The sequence below is a fragment of the Aethalodelphis obliquidens genome, unplaced genomic scaffold, assembly GCF_003676395.1.
Source record: "Aethalodelphis obliquidens isolate GAN/ISIS:26980383/991018 unplaced genomic scaffold, ASM367639v1 scaffold13, whole genome shotgun sequence".
NCBI classification, from domain to species: Eukaryota; Metazoa; Chordata; class Mammalia; order Artiodactyla; family Delphinidae; genus Aethalodelphis; species Aethalodelphis obliquidens.
Window position 1 is genome coordinate 28148943 of NW_020837957.1, and position 26788 is coordinate 28175730.

A 26788-nucleotide genomic window follows, 5' to 3' on the forward strand; every position below is an offset into this window, starting at 1 on the left:
AAAATTAACAAGTATTGGTGAGGCTGTGGAAAAACTAGTCCCTGTGCATTGCTGGTGGGAATGTAAAATGGTGCAGCTGCTGTGGAAAACAGTATAACAATTCCTCAGAAAATTAAACATAGAATTACCACCTGATTCAGCAATTCCACTTCTGGGTATGAATGAAAACAAGGATTCAAACAGCTATCTGTACACTCACATTCATAGCAGCATTATTCACAACAGCCAAAAGGTAGAAGCAATCTAAGTTTTCATCAATGAATGAATGGATAAACAAAATGTAGTATGCACACACAACAGAATATTATTCAGCCTTAAAAATGAAGGAAATTCTGACACATATTACAACATAAATGAACCTTGATGACGTTATGCTAAGTGAAATAAGCCAGTCACAGAAAGACAAATATCCTATGATTTTATCAATCCTTATATAAGATACTTAGAGTAGTCAAATTCAGAGACAGAAAGGACAATGGTGGTTTCCAGGGGTTGAGGGAAGAGGGGAATGGGGAGTTGTTTAATGGGTACAAAGTTTCAGTTTTGCAAGGTAAAGAGTTCTGGAAATTGGCTGCACAACAATGAGAATGCACTTAATGTCACAGACTGTATACATTAAAATTGTAAATTTTACAGCAATACGTGTATTTTTACCACAATAGAAAAAAATGGACTTGGAAATGAATAAGTGTTGAAAATAGAAGCATAGTCATTAGGATGAAGACATAAGTCACGATTCAGGTGCAGAGGGAAGGGGAAATAACTGCATTATTTTTACATGTACTTTATTATTTTCATGTGTTACCTGGATTTCAAGCTCAGCAATGTGCTGCTGTAGTTCAGCCACAGCAGCTATGCTATCTGCTTCCCGGAGTCTCACAGCCATCACTTCTTCCTTGTTCTAGGGTGGTAAACAAAACAAACCAAAAATAAACCATATAATAAACCAAACCATTAATAAAACATAAACACTTGTAACATGCCTCAAATTTAGAAAGTGACAAATAAACCCATGATTAAATGAGAGAAAAAATGCCATTATATCCTGAACTTGGTATAAAATGAAGAATAAATGTATAGAATAACATTCCATCTCACTGTAGTGGCCTCTCCCGCTGTGGAGCACAGGCTCCGGATGTGCAGGCTCAGCGGCCATGGCTCACGGGCCCAGCCGCTCCGCGGCATGTGGGATCTTCCCGCACTGGGGCACGAACCCGTGTCCCCTGCATCGGCGGGCGGACTCTCAACCACTGCGCCACCAGGGAAGCCCTACTCAAACTTTTCAACTAAAAGTTAACTTAATTAAAACTGGTGACTGTGAAAGCTGTTAATTTTTTAACCAAGAACAATTACTGAGAACTTTCAAACACGTAACTAGGACAACAGATTAACAGGGAATATAAACACTAAGAGTATGATAGCTAGATAATATTTTTTAAATTACATTTTTTCTGAGGCCATGAAAGTTAATGAGTATTTACATTATACTACATTTTTTCTGAGGCAATGAACTTTAATGAGTATTTACATTACACTACAAAGGAGAGTAACAGAAATTAGATTATATCATAATTTTAATCTTCCTAGGAAAAGCATAATATCAATTCTACCACTTCAAAATTTCACAAACGAAAAGCTCTAAAATTGTATTCTACAATATCCATGCTAAATAATAATGATCCAGAAGTAACAAAATATGAAGAAAGACAGAGGAAAATGGGGTATACAAAAATATTTTGCTCCTTCATTAACTTCAGTAGAAATTTAGCAATCATTTAGTATCAAAAATGTGCATCATGGTGACTATAGGAGAAATTTAGCACCTGACAGTAATATAATATCAAAAATTTAAAAATACTAAATTTAGTAAAAATATAATAATTAAACTTTTAAATTAAAAAAATAGGGCTTCCCTGGTGGCACAGTGGTTGAGAGTCCGCCTGCCGATGCAGGGGACGCGGGTGTATGCCCCGGTCCAGGAAGATCCCACATGCCGCGGAGTGGCTAGGCCCGTGAGCCATGGCCGCTGAGCCTGCGCGTCCAGAGACTGTGCTCTGCAACGGGAGAGGCCACAACAGTGAGAGGCCCGCATACCACAAAATATATATATGTGTGTGTGTGTATATATATATATATATATATATATATATATATATATATATATATATATTTTGCTGCGGGGCAACTAAGCTCGTGCACCACAAGTACTGAGCCTGCACTCCAGAGCCCACGCACCACAACCACTGAGCCCCCATACCACAACTACTGAAGCCCGCGCGCCTAGAGCCCGTGCTCCGCAACCAGAGAAGCCACCTCAATGAGAAGCCCGTGCACCGCAACAAAGAGTAGCCCCCGCTCGCCGCAACTAAAGAAAGCCTGCACGCAGCAACAAAGACCCAATGCAGCCAAATAAATAAATTTAAAAAATATATATATTCAGACAAGTGTACACAATTATAGTACATCAAAACACTATTTACAATGGTAAAAAGTTGTAAATGACCCTACTGTGTAACAATAAAGAAATAGTTCACTCAAAAAAAAAAATATATTTTAATCTTAGATATGATACTGGTACATCACTACAAGCAAATACTGCTTTAAATATTTTGCCATTTTGTACATGGCCAGAAAGTGTAGTCTCTGTACCCAGTGCTGTGATGGAAAGTGCTTAACGACCAGCTCTCAAGCAAGTGTGTGTACGTGTGCGTGTGTACACATGTGGTTGTATGTACATTTATTATATATTTTAATACAGACTGAAATAGAAGATGTATAATATACAACACACAGTTAATAAGATATATATAATGCTATTATAAACTCTATGTAGTCAATATACTCTCAGAGAATGCTTTCACTAATTTTTGCCAAACTATTGTATCCATAGGTCATCTACCACTGAAAATGAGGAAAAAGTGAAGTATGGATATGAACGTTGGTTAATTTTTGTTCAAGTTATCTATTCTGATAACAGAATTATTATCATTCTGATAACAGTAATCAAACACTGAAAGATGATTTCCTCAATATTTTTGTGCTATTCATAATGTAAAGACTAAAGATACAACACATTTTTAAGCTTTAATCTGCATTGACAGTCTAGAGCAGGATTCAAAAACTTTTCCTTAAAGGGCCAGATAGTAAATAATTTTAGACTTGTGGGTCGTACAGTCTATCACAACCACTCTATCTGCCACTGGAGTGTGAAAGTGGCCATATACAATATATAAATGAATAGGAAAGGTTGTATTCCAATAAAACTTTATTTACAAAAACAGGCAGCCAGACAGATTTGGGATATGGTCTATAGTTTGCCAACTTCTGGTCTTGATAATCCACAAAACAATAAATCAAGCCCTGATTTGTAGTTTGCCAATTTATGTGGTGTAAATACTCCCATCATGGCTCCTTTCAAGTCGACATAACATTAGTGAACATTAATGAATATAACATGAGTAGCACACATTGGTATTTCCACTAAACAGATACAAATAGGTATAATCTTAAAAGCACAGATAATAGTAAAATGTAAAAATAATTAGGAAATGACATTTGAGTATTTACTACCATAATTTGTCTAATCATGTTGAATAATTTAATTTTTAATATGGCTGTTTAACAAATGTGCCACAAAATTCCTGAAAATTTATTGGGGTGGCCAAAAAGTTCGTTCAGGTTTTTCCATAACATCTTGTAACAATCGGTTCTTGCAAGCCTTTACTAGCCAGCTCCAGCACACCTCTGTGTCTATGTTTAATAAAGTTCAAATCTCTTTCTGTCACCTCTAACTTTAAACACTTTAATGGTACTCCACAGATCTTGCGATAACAGGTTCTTTTACTGGTGTCCAAGATTCTATATGACTTGGCTCCCTATTTACTGCTCTAGCTTTATATCTCACCAGGATTCCTCACCACACACTTCCCTCCAACTAGAATGAACTTCCTCAGTTCAAGCAAAAACCTATTGTTCCTTTTCACTTTTGCTCTTTACATGTGCTATTCCCTTTGTCTAGTGAACTCTGCTGCCTTTCCTTGACTACTTCCTACATATCCTTAAGGTCTCAGCTTAATCATTCCTTAGTTAGCTTTGCTTGAACCATAACCGTAACACTAAATGCCCATTATAGTATTCTATATACCTCCTCAATCATAGCACTACTCATACTGCATTGTAATGGTGTGTTTGTCTATATCCTTTGCTAAGAGAAAGCCCCTTGAGGACAGTGATCTCTCTCCAACAGCCAGCACTACCTTGCAACCATGTGAGTGGGACGCCTAAAAAACCTCATCCTTTAGCTTTAGCGAAGCCTTTAGATGACTGTAGCCTCATGAGACTCTCAATCAGAACCACTTGATTAAACTGCTCCTGAATTTCTGATCCACAGAAACCCTGGGATATTAGTGGTTACTGCTATTTTAAGCCACTAAGTTTTAGAGGTAATTTGTTAAATAGCAATAGATAACTAATACATTTATACTCTACAAATTTTAACATTGTATAAAAATATTATATCCATCAAGTAAAAAAACAAAAATTTGGGCATCAGTTTTCTCCCAATCTTCCCCCTCTCCAATCCAATCACCAAGTCTCTACAAAAATACTGAACTCATCTACTCTGCTTTAGTACCACTGCCAACACCTGAGCCCAGGCTAGCAACTCTGTCTTGTATTCAATACTATTACCTGATGATCTCATATCAAATCCCTCTCCAACCCCGCCTCAAATCCATCTCCACACACAGTGGCACGTGTGTTCTTTTAAAAAATAATTACAGGGCTTCCCTGGTGGCACAGTGGTTGAGAATCTGCCTGCCAATGCAGGGACACGGGTTCGGGCCCTGGTCTGGGAAGATCCCACATGCCGCGGAGCAACTAAGCCCATGAGCCACAACTACTGAGTCTGCGCATCTGGAGCTTGTGCTCTGCAACAAGAGAGGCCGCACAGTGAGAGGCCCGCGCACCGCGATGAAGAGTGGCCCCCACTCGCCACAATTAGAGAAAGCCCTTGCACAGAAACGAAGACCCAACACAGCCAAAAATAAAATAAAAATTTAAAAAGCTAAAAACAACAAAAAAAATTATATTATATTATATTAATCGCTACAAGCATTATCCCCTAATAAATGCTAAAATTAGTTGCTGAGGGACTTCCCTGGTGGCGCAGTGGTTAAGAATCCACCTGCCAATGCCAGGGACACAGGTTAGATCCCTAATCCGGGAAGATCCCACATGCCGTGGAGAAACTAACCCCGTGTGCCACAACTACTGAGCCTGTGTGCCACAACTACTGAAGCCCACGTGCCTAGAGCCCATGCTCCATAACAAGAGAAGCCACCGCAATGAGAAGCCCATGCACCGCAACGAAGAGTAGCCCCTGCTCGCCACAACTACAGAAAGCCCTCATGCAGCAACAAAGACCCAACGCAGCCATAAATAAATAAATAAAATGAAATAGAATTAGTTGCTGAAATCTTAAGGATATTTGCATAAACTCAAAATAGTTCCTCCAAATACTTATTAATTATTGTCCTACTCTGGTGGTCTTAACACATGCCCACAAGTCCTTTGATACTCTTTCCTTCAGGAATTGTGGCTCAATGACCTTTCCCCCACTCAGACCATTGTCTAGGCTCAGTAACTTGTTTGTAAGGACAGAATATGAGGGGGAAAAAGCTTTGTAGTAGAGAAAGCTGGCAGATAACCAACTTAATCAAATGACCAAAGTCAACACCACTAGATGTAAGATATATCAAGACAGTATGTCCCTGATATGATGCACTGGGAAAGACACTTCATCTCTGTATACTTTCCTAAAATACATAACCTTGGTCAAAGCATGAGAAAACATATGACAATCCAAACTGAAAGATTTCTACAAAATACCTCACAAGTATTCTTCAATAGTCAAAGTAATGAGAGATAAGAAAACACTGAGAAACTGTTGCAGCTCAAAGGAGAATGAGACACGATGGGGAAATCTAAATAAAGTCTGTAATTTAGTAATAACATTATACCAATGTGCATTTCTTAGTACTGATAAATGCATCATGGTTATGTAATATGTTAAAATTAGGAGGGGCTGATTAAAGGGTATATGGGAACTCTGTACTATCTTTGCCACTTCACTGTAAACATAAAATTACTTCAAAATTAAAAGTAGGGGCTTCCCTGGTGGCGCAGTGGCTGAGAGTCCGCCTGCCGATGCAGGGGACGCGGGTTCGTGTCCCGGTCCGGGAAGATCCCACATGCCGCGGAGCGGCTGGGCCCGTGAGCCATGGCCGTTGAGCCTGTGCTCCGCAACGGGAGAGGCCACAACAGTGAGAGGCCCGTGTACCGCAAAACAAAAACAAAACAAACAAACAAACAAACAAAAAATTAAAAGTAAAAAAACTGAAGCAAATATAGCAAATCAAAAAATATATCATGTTTCTTTCCTGCTTAAGACCTTTTAGTGGCCTCCCACAGCATTTAAGAGTAAAACTCAAACTTGTTACCAAGGCCTATAAAAATCTACACAGTAAGAAGTGGAGTCCTAGCTTACCTCCCTGACTTTATCTCATTCAGCTCTGCATTATACATGAGACTCAGCAACCAAGTTCTTTCCTGCTTTTGGGTCTTGAACTCTGACCCTTTTCATGCAAAGATCTTCCTCCAACTCTTCATATGGCTGCTTCTTTCTTATTCTTCAGGTCCCAGTTCTGCTACCATCTCCTGGCATTCAATCTTACTTGCCACTTCCCCTAACCTCCCACTCTATAGTACATCATTACTAATGATCTTTCCTATTTTTTACTTATTGTCTCACGAAACATTATGCCCACTTTCTCCATTACAGTATCCCCAATGCCTACAAGAAAAACCGACAAATAGAAGACACCCAAATATTTGACAAATATGTTAAGTACTGATAGATGCTGTTATTCTTTAAAGTCTCATAATCTCACCTCTTCCCATCCCTATTTGAAAATCACTGTCTTAGAACATATAAATTATATCTATTTAAAATGAAAAGATTTGGTTACACAATTTGCAAGTAACATGATGAAGAAACTGGTACTATCATGCCCTGCAGGTCAAAGTACAAAATGGTACAACCCTAAGCGGGGTAATTTGACAAAATCTATGAAAGTACAATTGACAAAACAATCAAATTTACAGCAATTTATCCTACAGGAATGTGTAGATATACTTCTATACATCTGAAATTATGTATGTACAAAGTTATTCACTATACACTGCTTGTAGTAGCAAAACACTGGGAACAACCCATGTGCTCATCAATAAGGACCTAGTTAAGTATACTATAGTATATGCATGCAATGGAAAACAATGTACCTTAGTAACTAATGAGGAGATTCTTTAAGCACTGATATTGAAAGCTCTACAAAACATACCACCAAAAAAAACTCAAAAAGTAGAATATATTACTGTTTGCTAACTTTCACATAAGAAAGTGAGGAGAAGAAGTATACACTTTTAATTGTATAGAAGTGCATATTTCTAAAAGTATACATTTTAAATTGTTAGTATCTGCCTAAAAGAAACTCTAAAAGAACTTATCAGAAAATAATAAAAGCAGTTACCTGGGAAAAAAATAAAAGGGTATCTGGTAGGGTCAGGAAGAGACTAAAAGGGGAATGCTTTCATTTATATTTTAGTTTAAAAATATCAAAGCATTATGAAAAAATGTGTAAGTATTAAGCTACTAAAATTTATATGAGGGACTTCCCCGGTGGTCCAGTGGCTAAGACTCTGTGCTCCCAATGCAGGGGGCCCAGGTTCGAACCCTGGTCAGGGAACTAGATCCCACATGCTGCAACCAAAGAGCCCGCATGCCGCAGCGAAGAGCCCGCATGCGGCAACAAAGACCCCGTGTGCCGCAACAAAGACCCAATGCAGCCAAATAAATAAATATTTAAAAAATAAATAAGCAAATAAAATGTATATGAAATATAGGCAAGAGGTTTATTTCTTCTTTTTTTCTTCCTATGATTATTCCATATATGCACAGTATTATAATCATAGTATAATACTTCACTCAGCTTTCCTCTTAACATTATTTATTACACAATTTTATGTTTGTATATGCACAGAGAATAGAAAATCTTTCTATAGTCTTCAAATTTAGATTTATGCAGGAATCCTACAGTCTTATTACTGAAATCCTGAGGGCCAGGTGTGTTACGGGATTTCAGATGTTTTAGACTTTCTAAGAGTAGTAAGGTGCATAAACCAAACATGAGTACTCTCCAGTGGGATCTGAGGCAGCACCCATGATGAAAGAGTATACTCAGTGCTTAACACAACGAAGCAGTGAAGTACAAATACCCACACCAGTGGGATAAATAAAAGTTATAAATGGCTGTAAATTAATTCAAATCTGGTTGTGCTTCCAAATGGATTTGTGTGAAATTTATGAAAATGTTTAAGTTTCAGTGTTTTGGATTTTCGTATTAGGGGTCTTAGACTTGTACTGTTTCATCTTTAAGTGGCAACATTCAAATTCAGTTATAGAGGGAAAATAACACTAATATTAAAAACAGCATCCTGACATATTTTACATCAATGAAAATAACATGAGCTTTAATAATTACTTATCAGCAAATCATAAGCCATAATCATATAAAACTAAATGAAAATGAATCAGATTTATATAACTGAAGGACTAGTTCCCTTGAAAAAGTTAGGTTTGTTGCTGAATTGTTCCAACATGACAAAATAAAATACGTACACTTAACCAGAATGTACTAGATGCTAGGGTGACAATTAACACTGATCATTCTTGAAATCTGCAAATGGCATTAAAAAGACTGAATAAATCAATATACACCTTAAACATGGGGGAGATCTCAGAGTCAGTATCTGTAACATACTTTACAAAGGTACTAATGAAAAGTTAAAACTAAATAAAATCTCATATCGGTTCTGAAAATTCTGAATCTGAGCCCATTACTTAGATAAATTCAAAGAAAACAATTATTTTCATCAGCAAACTCCCCAAATATTTATTTCCAAAGAATACTGTACTTTGATTAAAAGGTGCTAAGGCATTTGAGGAGCAATATTAAATCCAGTAACAGTGTTAACAACATGTTTAAAGGAAAACTTATACCAATAATAAAAAAGGCTAAATTTAATTCTTTATTAAAAGTAAGTCAGCACAGACACTATAGCACCAAAAAACTCAAACAGATATTAGTATGATAAATCAAATTGATGTAACCTCATGTCACATCATTTTATTTTTAAATTAGTCTAGGGAATTCCCTGGCAGTCCAGTGGTTAGGACTTGGCGCTTTCACTGCTGTGGCCCAGGTTCAATCCCTGGTCCAGGAACTAAGATCCCACAAGCTGCATGATGAGGCCAAAAATAAAAGCCTAGTCACATCCTTCAAGAGGGACTACTCTTATGTCAGTACAAACTTCAGTACTGCCTACAGATTTCTGTCAGTGTAAATTGTAAGAGCCATGCATATTTATTAGGATGTAATTTCATCTCTGGATTTCAGTGACACTGATAAACCACTCAAGCTTCACTCTTGGTTTTTAATGACACCAGAACAAGTTGATGGAATTACAGCTTTATATGTGCCATTGAAAGTCTTATTTCTTATCATAGAATAATAAGGCTGGAATCTTTAAAGGGCATCATTCCTACTATCTCACCATGGAAAGATGGATGTCTAGTTTATTTTTAAAATCCCATTACTTGTCCTCAGTAATCCATTCTAATGTTCACACCACAGTCTTCTCTTTAGTTACTTCACACACACACACACACACACACACACACACACACACACAGTCCCTCTCCTTCCACCCCATTTCCCAACCTCCTCTCTCACCATTAGTATATTGTAAATTTATTTAAGGAAAAAACGTACTTGCATTCAAAAACTTTTCCACGTTTTACGAATCTAAACACCTCACAAAAAATTTAAAAACTGATTAAAATAGCAATGTGAAATGTACACAATTTTCCCAACCCACTGGTACACGCACACCTCTTTTGCTCTCTAGCCAGAAAACATATATCAATATTGACAGCCTGCCAATAAGGTACCAATGAAAGCAGAGTTGCCCCAACCTTTCTAAATTACCTATCTTTTTGGTTGAGACATTAAAAGCTTCGGTTTTAAAGGGCTATGGGTGAAAAGAGATACCAATCTTCAACCACTTGGTTAACTTAATTTCCTGCACTGGCATTTAACCAAGTGGTTGAAAATGAAGTTTCCTGACTGAAATCCACCCAGAGCAAGATGAGCTAACCTGGCCTGAAAGCAACTGCCAAAGTAACTTCAGGAAAAGTAGGAAATAAGACTAGCTTTTTTTTGGTTTTATGATAATGTACTCAATGATGAGACAAAAACAAAAAAAGTATTATTATATTGACAAAAACATAAACTTGCTAAATGATATATTTACCTTGCATTCAATCTCTGCTTGTTTGCGCTTTGCTTCACTTAATTGGGTAAGTAGTCCTTTGTTCTGTGCAGAAAGATACTGCACCTTCTCCTGTAGATTGATCACCTCTTGTTCTGCTCTTCGAAGATGATTACTATTGATCTGGTTCTAATAATTAAAAATATAAAAACTCAGAGTATAGATAAAAGGCCTGAAAAAACATAAATTTCTACCTACGCATATTATGCCTCAACAATATTCTTAATATTATTATTAGTTATAGGCCTATTTTATTCAACAAATAGTTAAATACATTAAAAAAATTATAAAACTGCTTTAAGAATCAAATCATCCAAAAGGATGCATAAGGTTCATATTAGAAATTCTCATTAGAGGTCCACTTACCATTTATACAATAAATATCTATAAACTATAAGGATGTTTACATAGAACTTGTAAGTATTAATTTCTGAAATAGGCAATATGGTATAAAATAGATGTGATACGATGAATTTAACTCCCTTTTCCAGTTCCCAAAAGAAGACACAGACTAATCAAAAGGTATCACCACCACTTACTGGACTGTAAACTTTTTGATGTCACAAAATATATCACATGAACTTCTACATCCCTAAAATATATACAGCACAGTCTGTTTTTATGGAGGATGGACTGGTTTTGAATTCTGGCTTGCTATTTGGTGAGTAAGCAAACTAGTTAATATCTAGTTTCTATTTCCTCATTTGAAAAATGTACATAAAAATACTATCTATTTCTCATTTGGTTATCTTTAGAAATTAAACAAGATAATAATACATGTTAACAGAGCTTAATATATAGTAAGAACTCAATACATGCTAGCTGCTTAGTGTATTATAACTATAGGACATGATAAAAAAATAGATCTTTTATTTATTTTTATTGAAGTATATAGTTGATTTACAATGTAGTTTTAGTTTCTGGGGTACAGCAAAGTGACTCAGTTTTTTACATATGTATTCTTTTTCATATTCTTTTCTATTATGGTTTATTACAGCATATTGAATATAGTTCCCTGTGCTGTACAATAGGATCTTGTTTAGATCTTGAATTTACTGACACGAGGCAGTTTTCACATTCAGGCTTGACCCAGCTTGAATTCTCTCAAAGCTAAATTATTCTATTAGAGGCCTGAAAGAAACAGTATGGATTTTCATAAGCAAAGACAGGCAAAATTAGGCTCTTCATTTAACCATTCTTCAACCTTGGTCAAGTTAACTAATGCCATCAAATTATAGTACACTGATAGAACCATAGATATTACTGCTTGTCTTTTAAGGCTGTGTTTTGAGAATTATGTGAGAAAAGTTTATGGAAGGAGTTCTCACCTAATGCCTGAAATTTAAGACATTTAATAAATACTCAGTTGTTACTATTATTAAACCTATTCTATCTCACTCTATGAAGATGATCCTGCCTCCAGTTTTAATTTTAAAATCTGGATCATCCAATAGATTTAAGCTCTAAAACTTTCTACCACTTCCTTTCTTCATCTTCACCACTCATCTTCCTGACTCACAGAAGAAATGCCTCCTTCCTAAGACCATCCTCTATGTCATCCCCTTCTTTCTCACTTTCAATCAATGAACACTGTCTGTCTACAAAATTAAGAGTGAACTTCTTAGTACTGTATTCAAAATGTTCTACAACCTCTTTTTACTGTCTTACCTCCTACCATTAAGACAAATAACTATACTACAGAGGGACACAACTTCAACATAAGCTGCAAAGAATTCCCACAGACAAAACTCCTCCCTACACCCCTGAATACCATTCCACGATCCAAAATTACAAAACAAAACACTCACACATAAACAAAATCCAAGAATTGACTATGAGTGAGAAATGGTAGACAAAAAAATAAATAAATAGCAAGAATAGATTTTTAAGAACTCTAGATAGTAAAATAATCACATAAGGGCTTTATACAAAATAGTTTATGTTTAAAATTATTAGACATAGACATAAAAAGAGGAAGCAAAAACATAAACAAAGAACAGGTCACTGTCAGAAAAGCATTCAGCAAATTTGAAAAATAACCAAATATAATTTTTAAAATTAACAGACACTGCTGTTAAAAATTCAATTATGTTGAGACACAGAAAAGAGAATAAGGGGGTATAAAATACACCTATTAGGTGTTTCAGGATAAAATATACCTAACAGGTGTTGCAGAAAAAAAAGTGAGACACGATGGCCTAAGAAGATGGTAATAGTTGGGAATCTTTTACAACAACAACAACAACTACATATGAATCTACAGCTCAGGAAGCACAACTAGTCCCAAACAGGATAAATATCAACATAAATAAAGCCTCATCAAAATACATTATAACAAAACTTAAAAAATGCTAAAGAAAAGAAGAGGCAAATCAAGGGGAAAACTGAGTATCTGTGGAGGCGGAAAGTGAAATATCCAGCAGACATCTCAACAGGAAAAATTGGTAGTGCTTAAAAAAAATTCATCCTATAAAAGTATACTCAGCTAACAACATACAAGAGTGAGAGAAAAGTACATTTATTTTAAGAAAGTGAGAGAGTTTACAACTCATGATTAAAACTGGAAAGAAACGGTTTGATAAAAGTAAGAAGAGAGCAAAAAATTGGCATGCAGGTAGACAAATCCACAGGAGTACTGACTCCATAAAACAATATTAATGCCTAGGAATTTGGAGATATAAAAAAATGTACAATAATCGTAAGATGTAAGAAGAACACATGGAGTTATTCTAAGGCCCTTATATAGTTTGGAAGAATGACAGAGATAATTACTAACTTTAGACTTTGTTCAGTCAGGCAAGCATTTTCTTCCTTTTTTCTTTCCTTTAGGTAATAAACACTAATAGAAAAGAAAAGGAATTATAAAAGTCAAACTAATAGAAGGAGAAAGAAAACACTAAATCCAATAAAAAGCAAGAAAGGAAGAAAACACATAGAAAGAAAGAAGAAACAGAATACAAAATAAAATAATTTCAAATACATCATAATAAAGACTTTTTGGGCTTCCCTGGTGGCGTAGTGGTTGAGAATCTGCCTGCCAATGCAGGGGACACGGGTTCGAGCCCTGGTCTGGGAAGATCCCACATGCCGCGGAGCAACTAGGCCCGTGAGCCACAAGTACTGAGCCTGCGCGTCTGGAGCTTGTGCTCCACAACAAGAGAGGCCGCAACAGTGAGAGGCCCGCGCACCGTGATGAAGAGTGGCCCCCGCTCGCCGCAACTAGAGAGAGCCCTCGCACAGAAATGAAGACCCAACACAGCCATAAATAAATAAATAAAATTAAAAAAAAAAAGACTTTTGATTTCTGATTGGGGATATAGAGAATCAGAAAGAACATTGCTTCCACCTTTTCAATTAAAAAAAACAAAGCCAGCCAAACTCTAAGTTCATGACTAATGTTGAACCCAGAGAGGTGAGGTCACAGGACAACCAACTAGCTCAAAATCTAAGAGACAGGGCAGATGCTGCTAGAAGCTGTTAAGAATAATTCAGCTAGAATAAACACTGAATTGGTGGAGCTCAAGTGTGGGCTGGCTAGAGAGCGTGGAGCCCGTGGGGAGAATAGAGTGCATACACTCTTATACACTTTTCCCTCATGGACCCCAATAGGTACACACGAAAAAGATTGGTGGGAGTCCTGAGAAAGACATCTCCATGGTACAGGCCGCAGGGAGGGGGGAAACAGCTGATATGTCAGGGGCACTAATTCTTGCTTATCTCCTCTACAGAACAAAAGGTTTAATCTGCTTGGAGCAGGACAACAAATATTGTTGTCTCTGGGGCACGGGGAATATCAGTGCATCTGGGGAAGGGGCAGGACTATAGCTTGGGGGTAGGACAGGAGCACTAATGAGACCAAACACCCCAGATCCAGGGACATGATGCAGCCTAAGACTGAGGCTTTATCAGAACAATAGGGCAGAAGTGTTCTCTGACCCTCCAATTTCCTGTAAAAAGTAACAGTGGAATACTGCTGGGGACTGACCCCCTGAAGTACTGTACGAAGGGAAGACCTAAAGATATTAAGAAAACCCTTTGGCAAACCAACCCCTGATCTAAAAATAAGATATTGCTAGAGGAATTTGAAGCCCGTGGTGCAATGAGGGTAACCACAGAAACAACAAACCTCAAACCAGCCCAACTCCTGACTATATTAACTCAAATCCCCCACATTAAAGACCTAGTAGAAGGAAAGATGTACCCATTTCCAGGCAAGAAACTTATTTACCTTAGTCTACTGCTCTACACAAGATACACATCTAGTTTTCAACAAAAAATTACACAGCATAGGAAAAGGTAAAAAACAAAACACTTCCAAGAGACAAAGCAATCAACAGAACCAGCCTCATATATGACACAGATATTGAAATTATCTCACAGGGAGTTTAAAATAAGGGCTCTATGGGAAAGGTGAAAAATATGCAACATCAGATAGGTAATCTCAGCAAAGAAATGAAAACTACAAGAATTAAACAAATACTAGAAGTAAAAAACACAGTTAACAGGTGTAAAGAATACCTTAAACAGCTCATCAGACAACTCACAAACTGGAGGAAAGAATCAGTGAACTTAGTGATAAATCAAGAGAAATATGTCAGTCAATAGAAACTGAAATACAAAGAGAAAAAATAATGGGAGGGAAAAGAGTAGAGCATCCAAGAGTTGCTGGACAACATCAAACAACCTAACATAAGTGTAAATGGAATCCCTGAAGAAGAGAGTGTGGGAGAAGAAATATGTGATGAAATAATGACCCAGAAATTTCCAAATTTCATGGCAGTCACAAATTCACAGGTCCCAGAAGCTCAAGAAAAAATCAAAGCAAAAATCACATCAAGTCAAATTATATTTCCCTAGGAAACTGCCCATTTCATCTAAATACTCAAATTTCAAATGTATCACTTAAACTTGTTCAGAGTATGTTTTTAAAAAATATTTTCACTGGATCTATATTTATGTCCCTTTTTCTCATTCCTAATAGTGTTTATTTGTGCCTTCTTTCTTTTCTTAAAAAGTCTTGAAGAAGTTTAGCACATCTTATAGCACCAGACTCAAGAAGAAACAGAAAACCTGAAAAGATCTATAACCCTTCAACAACTAGGATCAATAATTATTACACCCACAAAACAAAACAAAAAACAAGACTGTTTAAAGGAATGAATTCCAGGGACTTCCCTGGTGGTCCAGTGATCTCGTGCTTCCACTGCAGGGGGCACGGGTTCAATCCCTGGTCGAGAAACTAAGATCCCACATACCGCCTGGCCCAAAAAAAAGAGGAATGAATTCCAGCAAATATTCAAGTAATGGGTAATTTCAATCTTACATAAAACTTCTGAGAACAGAAAAAGTTAAATACAACCCAACTCATTCCCCCAGCTTACCTTGGTGCCAAAATAGGATAAAAGGCTCCCCCAAAAGGAAAATTATAGCACAATTTAATTTAGGTACAAAAAAATCTAAATTATGAAAAACCTGATTCCTGCAATGGGAATATGTTGTGTATGTCTCTGTCTGCATTCCATATTACAAACTTGTTCTTCAGCATTTTGATAACTGTACCTCAATATAACTGGTTTTCTTTGAAATCCTATGTAGTTTATGCATTAAAAAACATTTTGAGGGCTTCCCTGGTGGCGCAGTGGTTAAGAATCTGCCTGCCAATGCAGAGGACATGGGTTCGAGCCCTGGTCTGGGAAGATCCCACATGCCGCAGAGCAACTAGCCCCGTGAGTCACAATTACTGAGCCTGCGCGTCTGGAGCCTGTGCTCCACAATGGGAGAGGCTGCGATAGTGAGAGGCCCGCGCACCGCGATGAGGAGTGGCCCCCACTTGCCGCAATTAGAGAAAGCCCTCGCACAGAAACGAAGAGCCAACACAGCCAAAAATAAATAAATAAATAAATAAAATTAAAAAAAAAAAAGGCAAAATTCCTTAAAAAAAAAAAAAAACACTTTGAGATGGGGTCCATAGGTTTCAGACTGCCAAAGGGGTTCATGGCACACAAAAAAGATAAGAACCCCTGTACTAAAGAAACTCTTAGAGATATACACAAGAAAACATGCAAGAATGCTCATAGCAGCCCTGTTTGTAATAGCAAAAATCGGTACGAAAAGGAAAGTGGCTCCATAAACCAAGGTATACTTATCAGGTGGACTTTTCTAAAAGTCATTAAAATGAAAGAACTGGAGCTACATGTATCAACAAGGACCTATCTCTTAATCTGGATGCTGGATACATAGGTGTTTGATGTAATATTCTTTAGATGACTAATACAGCATTAACATCACACGACACTATCTGTTTTTATTTTCCTCACTTTGCAATGAGAAAACTTCATGGATCATCACCAGTACATGCACTGACATTTAGGAGCCACGATCATTAGTCAGGCACAGTGCAAAATACAAATTCCTTAGGAAGCCTTTCTCCAAACCACCAAGTTGCAATTAACTGTCCTGTCCTAGTCTCCATAGCAATTTCTATCTAACTATCTACTTACAAAGTTCTGAATTATATATTGCTTCCAGTTTTACTGAGATATAATTAACATATAGCATGTGTAAGTCTAAGGTGTACAGCGTAATAACTTGACTTACATATATTGCGAAATGATTACCACAGTAAATTTAGTTAACCTTGATTATCTCACATAGTGAATTATATTAAATACAGTTTGTGCTTGCCTGATTTCTCAAGTGTAAGATCTTTTTTTTTTTTTTTAAGTGTAGATCTTTGATGGCTGCATACTGCTTTGTAGTCACAAGTTCCCAAAACCACATTTGCTGAGTTTGATCCGTTCACCTACAGTCACTCTGAAATAAATCCTGAACACTGGCTTAAAAGTTGTGTTTGCATCTTTAATATCTATACTGGGATAAAATCTGATTATAAAAATAAAACTTACCATCACAAAGCTGGATTTCTACTTTTCATAATCTTACTGTTATTTTTAATTACAATGAACAATACAAGAAAATAACTTTGAACAATGTAAAACAAGATACATTTAATCTAAAGGATTTACATATCCACATTACCATGTTCAAGTTGGGATAATCATTTCCATGTTCAAGTTGGGATAATCATTTTTTTAAATATCTTCTATGTATTTTTAATTTTTTTATTAAGGCATACTTGACATATTAGTTACAGGTATACAACGTAGTGACATATAAATGCCACATGGTATGGCATTTATATACATTGCAAATTGATCACCACAGTAAGTCTGATAACATCACTGTCCAAAGTTATTGCAATATTATTGACAATATTCCCTATGCTGTATACTATATCCCCATGACAACTATTTTATAATTGGAAGTTTGTACCTTTTAATCCCCTTTACCTATTTCTACCAACCCCAATCCTTCACCCCTCTGATGAACATCAGTTTGTTCTCTCTATATATGAGTCTGTTTGGGATAATCATTTTGCAGTAAGTATACAGAATGATATATGAGTTAACTATGCCCCCTACTGACTGACTAAGTATTTTGAAAACTGAATAACATTACAGAGAATAAAGAATATAGTCCACACAGATGTACCACATAAAAATCAAATGTACCAAAGGTACTTTTATAATGTAAATGGGTTACATAAAAAGGACTTTGCAGATCTTAAGTCAAGCACATTTGAGATAAGATTTATTAGAGAAAATGGGGCTTGAGAAGAAAGAAGTGTAATTTCGGAATTGACTGCTCAGAGTCACCACATTACAACTTTAGGAAGCATCATTCACATTATATTCTACATCAGTGGTTTTCAACCAGGGGCAATTTTGCCCCCCAGGGGACATCTGGCAATGTGTGGAGATGCTTTCGGCCATCACAATGTGGCAGGGGCGTGGTGCTGAGTAGAGGGTAGAGGGATATGGTAGTAGGTAGAGAGGCCAGGGATGCTGCTAAACATACTACAATGCACAGGCCAGTCTCACAATAAAGAATTAACTGGTCCTGACTGTTAATATTGTTGAGGTTAAGAAATTTTGCTCAACATGAGTATTCCCTTTCAGGTTGTACAACAATGAAACAAAGTCATATAGAGTTTTATGACTTGTTTAAACTCTGTTGAAAGAGTCAAAGAAGATATTAAATCTCTGCTGTCAAGGAATACACTTTTAGCCCTTTTTATCTGGGCTAGAAAACTGCAGTCTAGACAGTTTCATATGTCCACCTTTTGGCTCTGTTCTAAGGATGATACAATTTGTGCATAAACTTTTAATGGGCTAACAGTATTTTTTAAAGCTTTTAGGCTTTTCCATTATACCTGTGTTTCCATTTCCATCATCCTTTGTTTTATTTCTCTTATTTCTGCCTGTGTTTCAGCTTCTCTAAGTCGAATGGTCATCAGTTCATCTTGTAACTCATTCACAGCATTTTTCTTAGGTGGGTCTTTCCATCTCCCAGTAGTACGAGCTAAGTGGCGCTGAGATACAAAAAAATTATATCGCAACAAATATTCCCAGTATCACAGTAAGAGCCAACTTAACGAAGCACTTATTTCAGGCCCAGTACTGTATAAGGCACTTTATATGAATCATTTTATTTAATCCCCAGAAAATCTTAAAAGTTAAACACTATTATTTTAAATATAGAGGTGAGAAAATGGAAATTGTGAGTAAGTAACTTCAGAAAGGTCACACAGCCAGTAAGTGGCAGATGTGCGATATAAACTCAGATATAGTTCAATTTTTTTTATACTGTGGATTAATTATTGTAAAGAATACATTTTTCACCCTAATTTTTTTCTGAGAGATTTTTACATTATTTTGTAATGAAATCCCAAGAAAAGGGGAAAATTGGGCCTTTCACGAATTAAGGAAACAATATTAGAAGTTGAGAGCAGTGTTCTCAAAATATCTGTGGTGAAGGACAGTTTTGTTTCATTTGTTTCTAATTTCTAATGCCACCTGATACTTCTTTAAAAAAAAAAAAAAGCCATGGCAACTTAAAGGACTGACTTCAGTCTTTGCTAGATGCATCCCCCATCCCAAATTCATACCAAGATCACTATTCTGAAATGATGTGTAGTTTATTTTTTCTTCCCTCTCTCCTTTCTCTCTTATAGATTCTGTTTTGTTTTGTTTTTTTGCTACTTATCAATAGTTTCCCTCATATGTGAATAAATTTGTGGGTGAATAAATTTGTGGGCATATAACTAACTGAATGTCTGTTTTATTTCGTGGGAAAACCATTTTCAAAAGAAGTTACAAATTCATAAACAAATTTATATTGGTGTCACCCTTCTGATGTTTCATACTGACCAATGAATTTAATATCAACAGGAGAAGAAATAAGTACTATATAAAGAAGTATTTTCTTTTAGTTCTTTAGAAAAAGTTACACAAATCACAATGGTGTAACAACACAATAAAAATGACTTGATCTCTATTTTATCTTTTATTTACTTATAAGAATCAGAAAGGGAGAAAAAGCCTGAAGGTACTTTCAATTTATAAATGCTCTCAGTTTTGTATATTAAACAGGGTCTTTCTCACTTTAAACTCAGATCCTAGTGTTGGTCATTAACTACTTCAAATTCACACAAAATGGATATTCAGGTTTTACCTTTCTTTTTTAAAGCACACAAAATATTTTGATATACCTGCCAGTGTTCCTCTAAATCTTTGACTTGTTGTCTAAGTTCTTTTAAACCCGTAATAGCTTCTGCCTCTCTCAGTTTCACAGCAATGAGTTCCTCCTGAAGCCTTGCAATGTTATTCTCATCAGGAAACGAGTTGTTTCTCTAAAGCAAGAGAAAATTTAATTGGGGATTTTTTTTAAATTTTAAGAATAAAATACAGCATATATAACAATAAAATACAACAAAATAATGAGCTGTTTTCTCCCATATGTAATTGTATTTAATTTTATTGAGATATAATTCACAAACCATAAAACTTACCCTTTTAATGAACACTAGTCAGTGGGTTTTGTTTTGTTTTTTTAATTAATTATTTTATTTTTGGCTGTGCTGGATCTTCATTGCTGCACATGGGATTTCTCTAGTTGCAGCAAGTGGGGGCTACTCTTCGTTGCGGTGCGCAGGCTTTCATTGCAGTGGCTTCTCTTGTTGCGGAGCATGGGCTCTAGGCATGCAGGTTTCAGTAGTTGCGGCGCGCAGGCTCAGTAATTGTGGTGCACGGGCTTAGTTGCTCTGCGGCATGTGGGATCCTCCCGGACCAGGGCTCAAACCCAGGTCCCCTGCATTGGCAGGTGGATTCTTAACCACTGCACCACCAGGGAAGTCCCTAGTCAGTGGTTTTAAGAGTATTCACAGGGTTGTGCAATCAACATCACGAACTAATTTCAGAACATTTTAATCATCCCCAAAAGAAACCCTATACCATTAGCAGTCACTCTACGTTTCCCCTACCCCCAGCCCCTGGCAACCACTAATCTATGTCTCTATGAATTTGCCTATTCTGAATATTTCATATAAATGGAATCATAAAATACATGGCCTTTTATGACTAGCTTCTTTCACTTAGCATGTTTTCAAGTTTCTTTTTTTTTATTGCCAAATAATATTCCATGGTACAGATATACCACATTTTATTTACACGTTCATCAGTTGATGGAAATGTGGGTTTTTCCACTTTGGGGTTACATGAATAACACTGCTATGAACATTTATGTAAAAGTTTTTGTGTGGATATATGTTTTTAACTCTCCTGAGTATATATGAAAGAACAGAGATGCTGGATCAGATGGTAATTCTACATTTAACTTTTAAGAAATCGTCAAACTTTTCCAAAGCAGTTGCACGTTTTACATTCCCACCAGAAAGGTATAAGGGTAACTGTACTTAATGTTGAGGACACAGAAAGTCTAACTCTGTTTTGTTTAATAAAATACTAATTATGGAGCAACAGGATTAAAAATGTTTTTCAATATGGCAGTGAACATACTAACCTCTGATTAGGACTACAAAGCATGAACATCATTTATGTTTTAAAGATTTATGGAAGAGAATAGTCCAAAATCTGTTTTGTTATATTTTCTCAGCATATCATTTTGAAAAGGGAGTGTAAAACATCTGTACCTTAGTCACTATTTATATCAATATTCAAGAAATAAGCACCAAGGTGACCTAAATATTTGCTTCAAGGGTACAAGATTTAATCTCCTACCATGCTGAAAGACCCACCATAGGATATAGGGTTGCCATATTAAACTGCTCTGGGGAATGACGAAAGAATCCTAAATTAGGCTCTAGTAAAAGCTCCTTAGGTAAACTGAAGTACTGTCGAAATATCAAGTCCTGAGTCTATGAAATTTTCTATCTGAAATATTTCATGAAGATTTTAGCCCACAGAGATGATGGAATAAAGTTATTCTTGCCAACTACACATTTTTATGATGGACTTGAAATATTTTCTCAATTGAAAACCAGAAATTTACTGTATACACATTAAAAAAAAGTATCTTGCATGAAGAAATTAACCATAGGAAGCATGAAACCTTCCAATTTCCTTTCTACTCTATAACATGAATACCAACAAAGCTACTTAAAAATTTATTTTTAAATTGGACCCAAGGACATTTCTTTCTACCAAATATTCAAAACTAAAAGATCCAGATTCTTACCTAAATCATGGAGCCCAGAATACTCTTAATTAGGCAATTTTTACAGCATTCTTGCCGGCTTTTTTCTCAGCAAACAGGAGAATAAGTTTTCCAAAAATCATATAAAAATAGCAAGTAGATTTCTAGCAAAATTATTCCACTATTGATTGTACTTATACCCTATTCTAACAGTTAAGAACAATTTGAGGGTATCTTTCATGTCCAATATTTATGAGTTTTTGACTCAATGGCTAGATACTACCCAAGGGCCAAAGAAACAAACGCAACACAGAGCCCAAATCATCTATGATTTTATAAATGAGAAAACAGAGATCCAGAGTTTGTGATTTGGAGACTCTCAAGTCGGAGGGTTGTAAGAAACCTAAAATCATTTCTATTTCCACTACTAATCTGTTCTTTAATAGCTTTGAAAAAAGGTAAGTTAGCTTCTGTAAGTACACCTCCAGCTAAGATCTTCCTATATATTCGGAGATGGTTTTTTTGCAGCTTGGAAAGCTGTAACAGTTACACTCAGATGAAATTTTCGCTGAAATGTTTATGTATTGGTCTATTTCTACACCTCTTCCAGATGAAGGTATTATAATATTTGAAGCTGATGGTTAATTTCTTTTTTCTCTTTAAAAAATTATTTTTACATGAAAACAAGGTATATTTGCAATGTGTTTCAATCAAAATATTCACTCCTATATCTCAGATCTACATATTTCAAAGTAAAAATGTTCACTTGTCAGCTGAAATTTCTGATTAGACCTAATATTTGTGTACTTTTGTGCTTAGTCAGAATGTAAATTTCACAGTGGATTTTTTTTTTGGAAATTTACCTTTTATTTGGATAAAAGCAACATGATGTATTTATATACTATAGGGATAAAAATGGTAATTTTCATTTTTTAAAAAAACTACCAATGTGATGTTTTTAGTTCTTTTTACTTGTGTTTAGCACAGGCTTTAAATTAAAAAATACACTATGGTCTGGACTGACCCAAAAAGTATTCCATAAATTAACAAATATATGGCAAGTTTTTCATAGCTAAATCTAATTCTTCTAGAAGTTGTTGCCTTCTGTTTAATTACATTAATTGAAATGTGCTTAAGACAAATACTTTCAGCATATTTTATATACTAAAAAACAAAACAAAAAGGGTTAGTACTGGGCCAATGGCCAAGAGGCAATATTACTACCTTGTAGACTGTTACAATTCAAATTGTCCCACTTCCCCCAGAATTTCAGAAACGAGAAGTCTGGGAGATACTGTACCAGCTGCATTCGGGTGATAGTCTAAATGCTGTAAGTACTATTCATCTTGACAATGGTTAATTTCTATCCCCTAAGTTTCTCTTCTCCGACATTTAAACATTATTCATATCAAAATTATCCTGGTTGTTTTCCTCTAAAAGGGCTCTAATCTCCATTTTTACCCTAAATATGGCACTTTGAGTAGTATGGCAACAACAAAGAATAAACGGGAATCATGTATTTTTTTCCTTTCCTCTCTTATAATATGTAAGATTTTTAATGTGCAAAAACACCAAGTCCAATTTCACTACTCAGTAAGTACTTAACAAGTATCTATCACATGTCCCATTCTAATTCGGGAATGAAAGCATTTATGTTGTTCTTACCTTTTCTATATCCAGAACTTTATCCTGCATTTCCTTTAGTGCACACTGAGACTCAGCTTCACTCAGTCGGGCTTGGACCAATTCCTTCTCTAGCTGTAGCACAAAATCTTCATTGTAGTTGGAACTGCATTTATGCTACAAGTTATAGACATACACTGAAATTTTTCATAAGTATGAACATGTATATATAATAAAAATAAGTGCAATTACACAATACAACTATTGAGGGCAACCAGACTGTAAAAGTTCCATCCACCTAATATTTCCAGCTTATCTCCTCCAATTAACTTTCCAATGAACAAAAAATTCCAGGTTTGATATCTATAAAGATGATATTATTGGGTGCTCATAATCAGTTATTACACTAACTGAATCCAATTTATAGGAGATAAATATCTTTTTTTATCTGTCCATCCATCCAGATACTAAGAATTTGTTCCAGCTCTATAGACCTGAACTGTACAACAGTGTAACCACCAGCCATATATGGTTACAGAGCACTTGAAATGTGGTAAGTCCAAATTAAGAAAAGTTTTCAGTGTAAAATACAAACTGGATTTTGAAGGTTTAGTGTGAAATAAAAAGGCAAAATATCTCAGTAATTTGTACACTGATTATATGTTGAAATAATATTTCAAATGCCGAGTTAAACAAAATATTAATTTAATCAAATAAAATTTTTATTATTTATTAATTTCATTAATTATTAATTACTCCTTTTAACATGGCATTTTAAAATGCATATCTGGCTCACATTATATTACTATTAGACAGCACCATTACAGACTACAGAAGGCAAGTACGTATTTACTGAAAATTCTATTTTAACCTAATAGAAATAAAAACAAAGCATCCACAATAACGTGAACCATCCTAAATCCCGAAAGAATAAAAATGTATTTGCTGTTAGAAATGTAGACCTATTTAAATATACTCATGAAAATGACTGCTGGAAGCAAAGAAAAAGAAGATGCTGCATAAAGAAATTAGCCATGGAAGCATGAAACCTTTCCATTTCCTTTCCTACTTTACACCAATACAGCTACTTTAGAAATCCCTTTTTTTAAACTAGTTTCTACACAAAGCTGTTCAAAAAAGCAAAAAGATATTGAATTCACCATTATAAAAGACTTCCTAAAATAAACTATCACTTCACATTTAACTCACGTAGTAAAAAAATAGCGACAACTCAAAATTCCAACATGGAGTCATAGGGAATAATCTCCCACTGAACTAGCACAAGTAAAGAATGGTTCCTTTTACTATTCAAGACATTAGGAACAAAACAGACATCAAATTAAAACTCTATTTAAAAACTATTAAATACTTAATTAAAACATATGGTACTCCCTTGCCCCAGTTACCCAAAAAGATATTTTTAAAAATGCACCATTCACTTATTAGGCAAATGAGAATTTTTAAATTCAGTGTACTACATGTTGTTTCTCCTAGTAATTTTCTGATACTATTAAAACAATATATCAATACAAGAAGTACATCTGCAATAGGTGTAACAGCTTAGCAAATACTTACCTTACCAAATAGGAGAATGGCAATTTTGGAATGACCACATCCAAAATGCAGGTGCTATGATTTTTGTTTAATTAGTCATAGTTACTTTATGAGTAATACTAGAATTTTTTGCTTTTAATCTAAAGCTCTATGTTACTTCACACTTATTTTCCAAGACTCTATCAGGAGAGCCCCAGGAATACATCAAACCCAAATAGCCAAAATGAGAATGAAACCATTGATCTGGTATAATCCAACTGATCCAACCAAGTAAACAAAAAACTGTACTAATATTGGGAACAAATTTTTATCAATAAAATTTACAAAACTTCTAATCATCCTCTATTGTTAATGGGATACATTCTATAGTGTACATGCTATTTCTCTTCTCATATTTCCCATTTGTTCCTCAACCCACTGCAAACTAGCTTTAGTCTTCATCCCTTGATGAAACTGCTCTAATCGCTAACAATATTAATACCCAATAACAATATAAAAACTCAATGGAAAGCCCTTTTATTCAGCTCTTACCTTCACCAGATAGTCTATGGAATTTAAAACAACTGACAACTCAAAAATTTCTCCTCCCTCAGATTCTGAGGTATTACTGTTTCACGGTTCTACCTCATATCTTCTCTGTCTCCTCTGTCAGCTGAACTACTTAATTATAGGTATGTATGTCTACATGTATCTGTGTGTGTATATGTCTGTGTGTATCAATCAGTAGGCCCCAGGGTTCCAATATTGTGTGTTTTTTCTCAATCTTCCTGTTAACTTTCTTATTTTGTAGATTCCTCCTATGTGATTTCATCCACTAATACAGTCTGTATAAAGACACTATCAGATACTGTGTATATGTAAATAGTAAAAAAAAAAAAAAAAAAAAAAAGGAGGGAAAGAGGGACAGGAAGAGGGAGGAAGAAAGAACACACAATAATGGAACTCTAGGGACAATAAATATATAGACAGATATTGACAGATATACAGATACATAGAAAGCGATGACTCTCAAGTCCATATTCTCAGCTCTGATCTTTCTACTAAGCTACAGATTCATATTCACAACTTCCTACTGGTTTTGTTCATCTCTTTAGCCTCATACTCACCTCACATTCAACATGTCAAAACTGGACTCCCCATCTTTTCCTCCTCATGTATTTACTACTATATGCTAAGGATCCCACCATCTAACAACTGACCAAGTCAAAACTTCCCCTCTTATACTCAACCCATACCAAATCAATCACAAAGTCTTAGTAACTTGCACATCTCTTGAATTTGTCTGCTTTCCATCTTCACAGTCATTGTTTTTATTTATGCTCTCATCTCTTTCTTTGAACCACCGCAATAGCCTTATATATCACCATCTGTTAATAGTGCTTACACTGGGTATTATTTAATACAGGCATACCTCGTTTTATTGCTCCTCGCTTTATTGCACTTTGCAGATACAATTTTTACAAATTGAAGGTTTGTAGCAGCCCTACTTCAAGCAAGTTTATCAGTGCCATTTTTCCAACAATTTGCTCACTTCAAGTCAGTGTCACATTTTGGTAATTCTCACAATATTTCAAACTTTTTCATTATTATTATATTCGTTAGGATGATC

The 26788-nt window shown here is 35.5% G+C and overlaps 1 protein-coding gene across 8 annotated transcripts in view; it reads right to left on the reverse strand.

The window, feature by feature from the left end:
* Nucleotides 1-26788, reverse strand: part of EVI5 (ecotropic viral integration site 5) — a 204061-nt gene that overhangs the window by 56704 nt on the left and 120569 nt on the right. For 6 of the 8 annotated variants that reach the window (XM_027114337.1, XM_027114336.1, XM_027114333.1 and 3 more), the window contains 5 exons: nt 23668-23802; nt 20060-20200; nt 18722-18880; nt 10432-10578; nt 806-901 (listed from right to left, as the gene is read on the reverse strand). In XM_027114337.1, coding sequence (XP_026970138.1) covers nt 806-901; nt 10432-10578; nt 18722-18880; nt 20060-20200; nt 23668-23802 — 678 coding nt within the window. The remainder of the gene's footprint in view (nt 1-805; nt 902-10431; nt 10579-18721; nt 18881-20059; nt 20201-23667; nt 23803-26788) is intronic. The other 2 variants (XM_027114338.1, XM_027114334.1) reach the window with 1 other exon arrangement.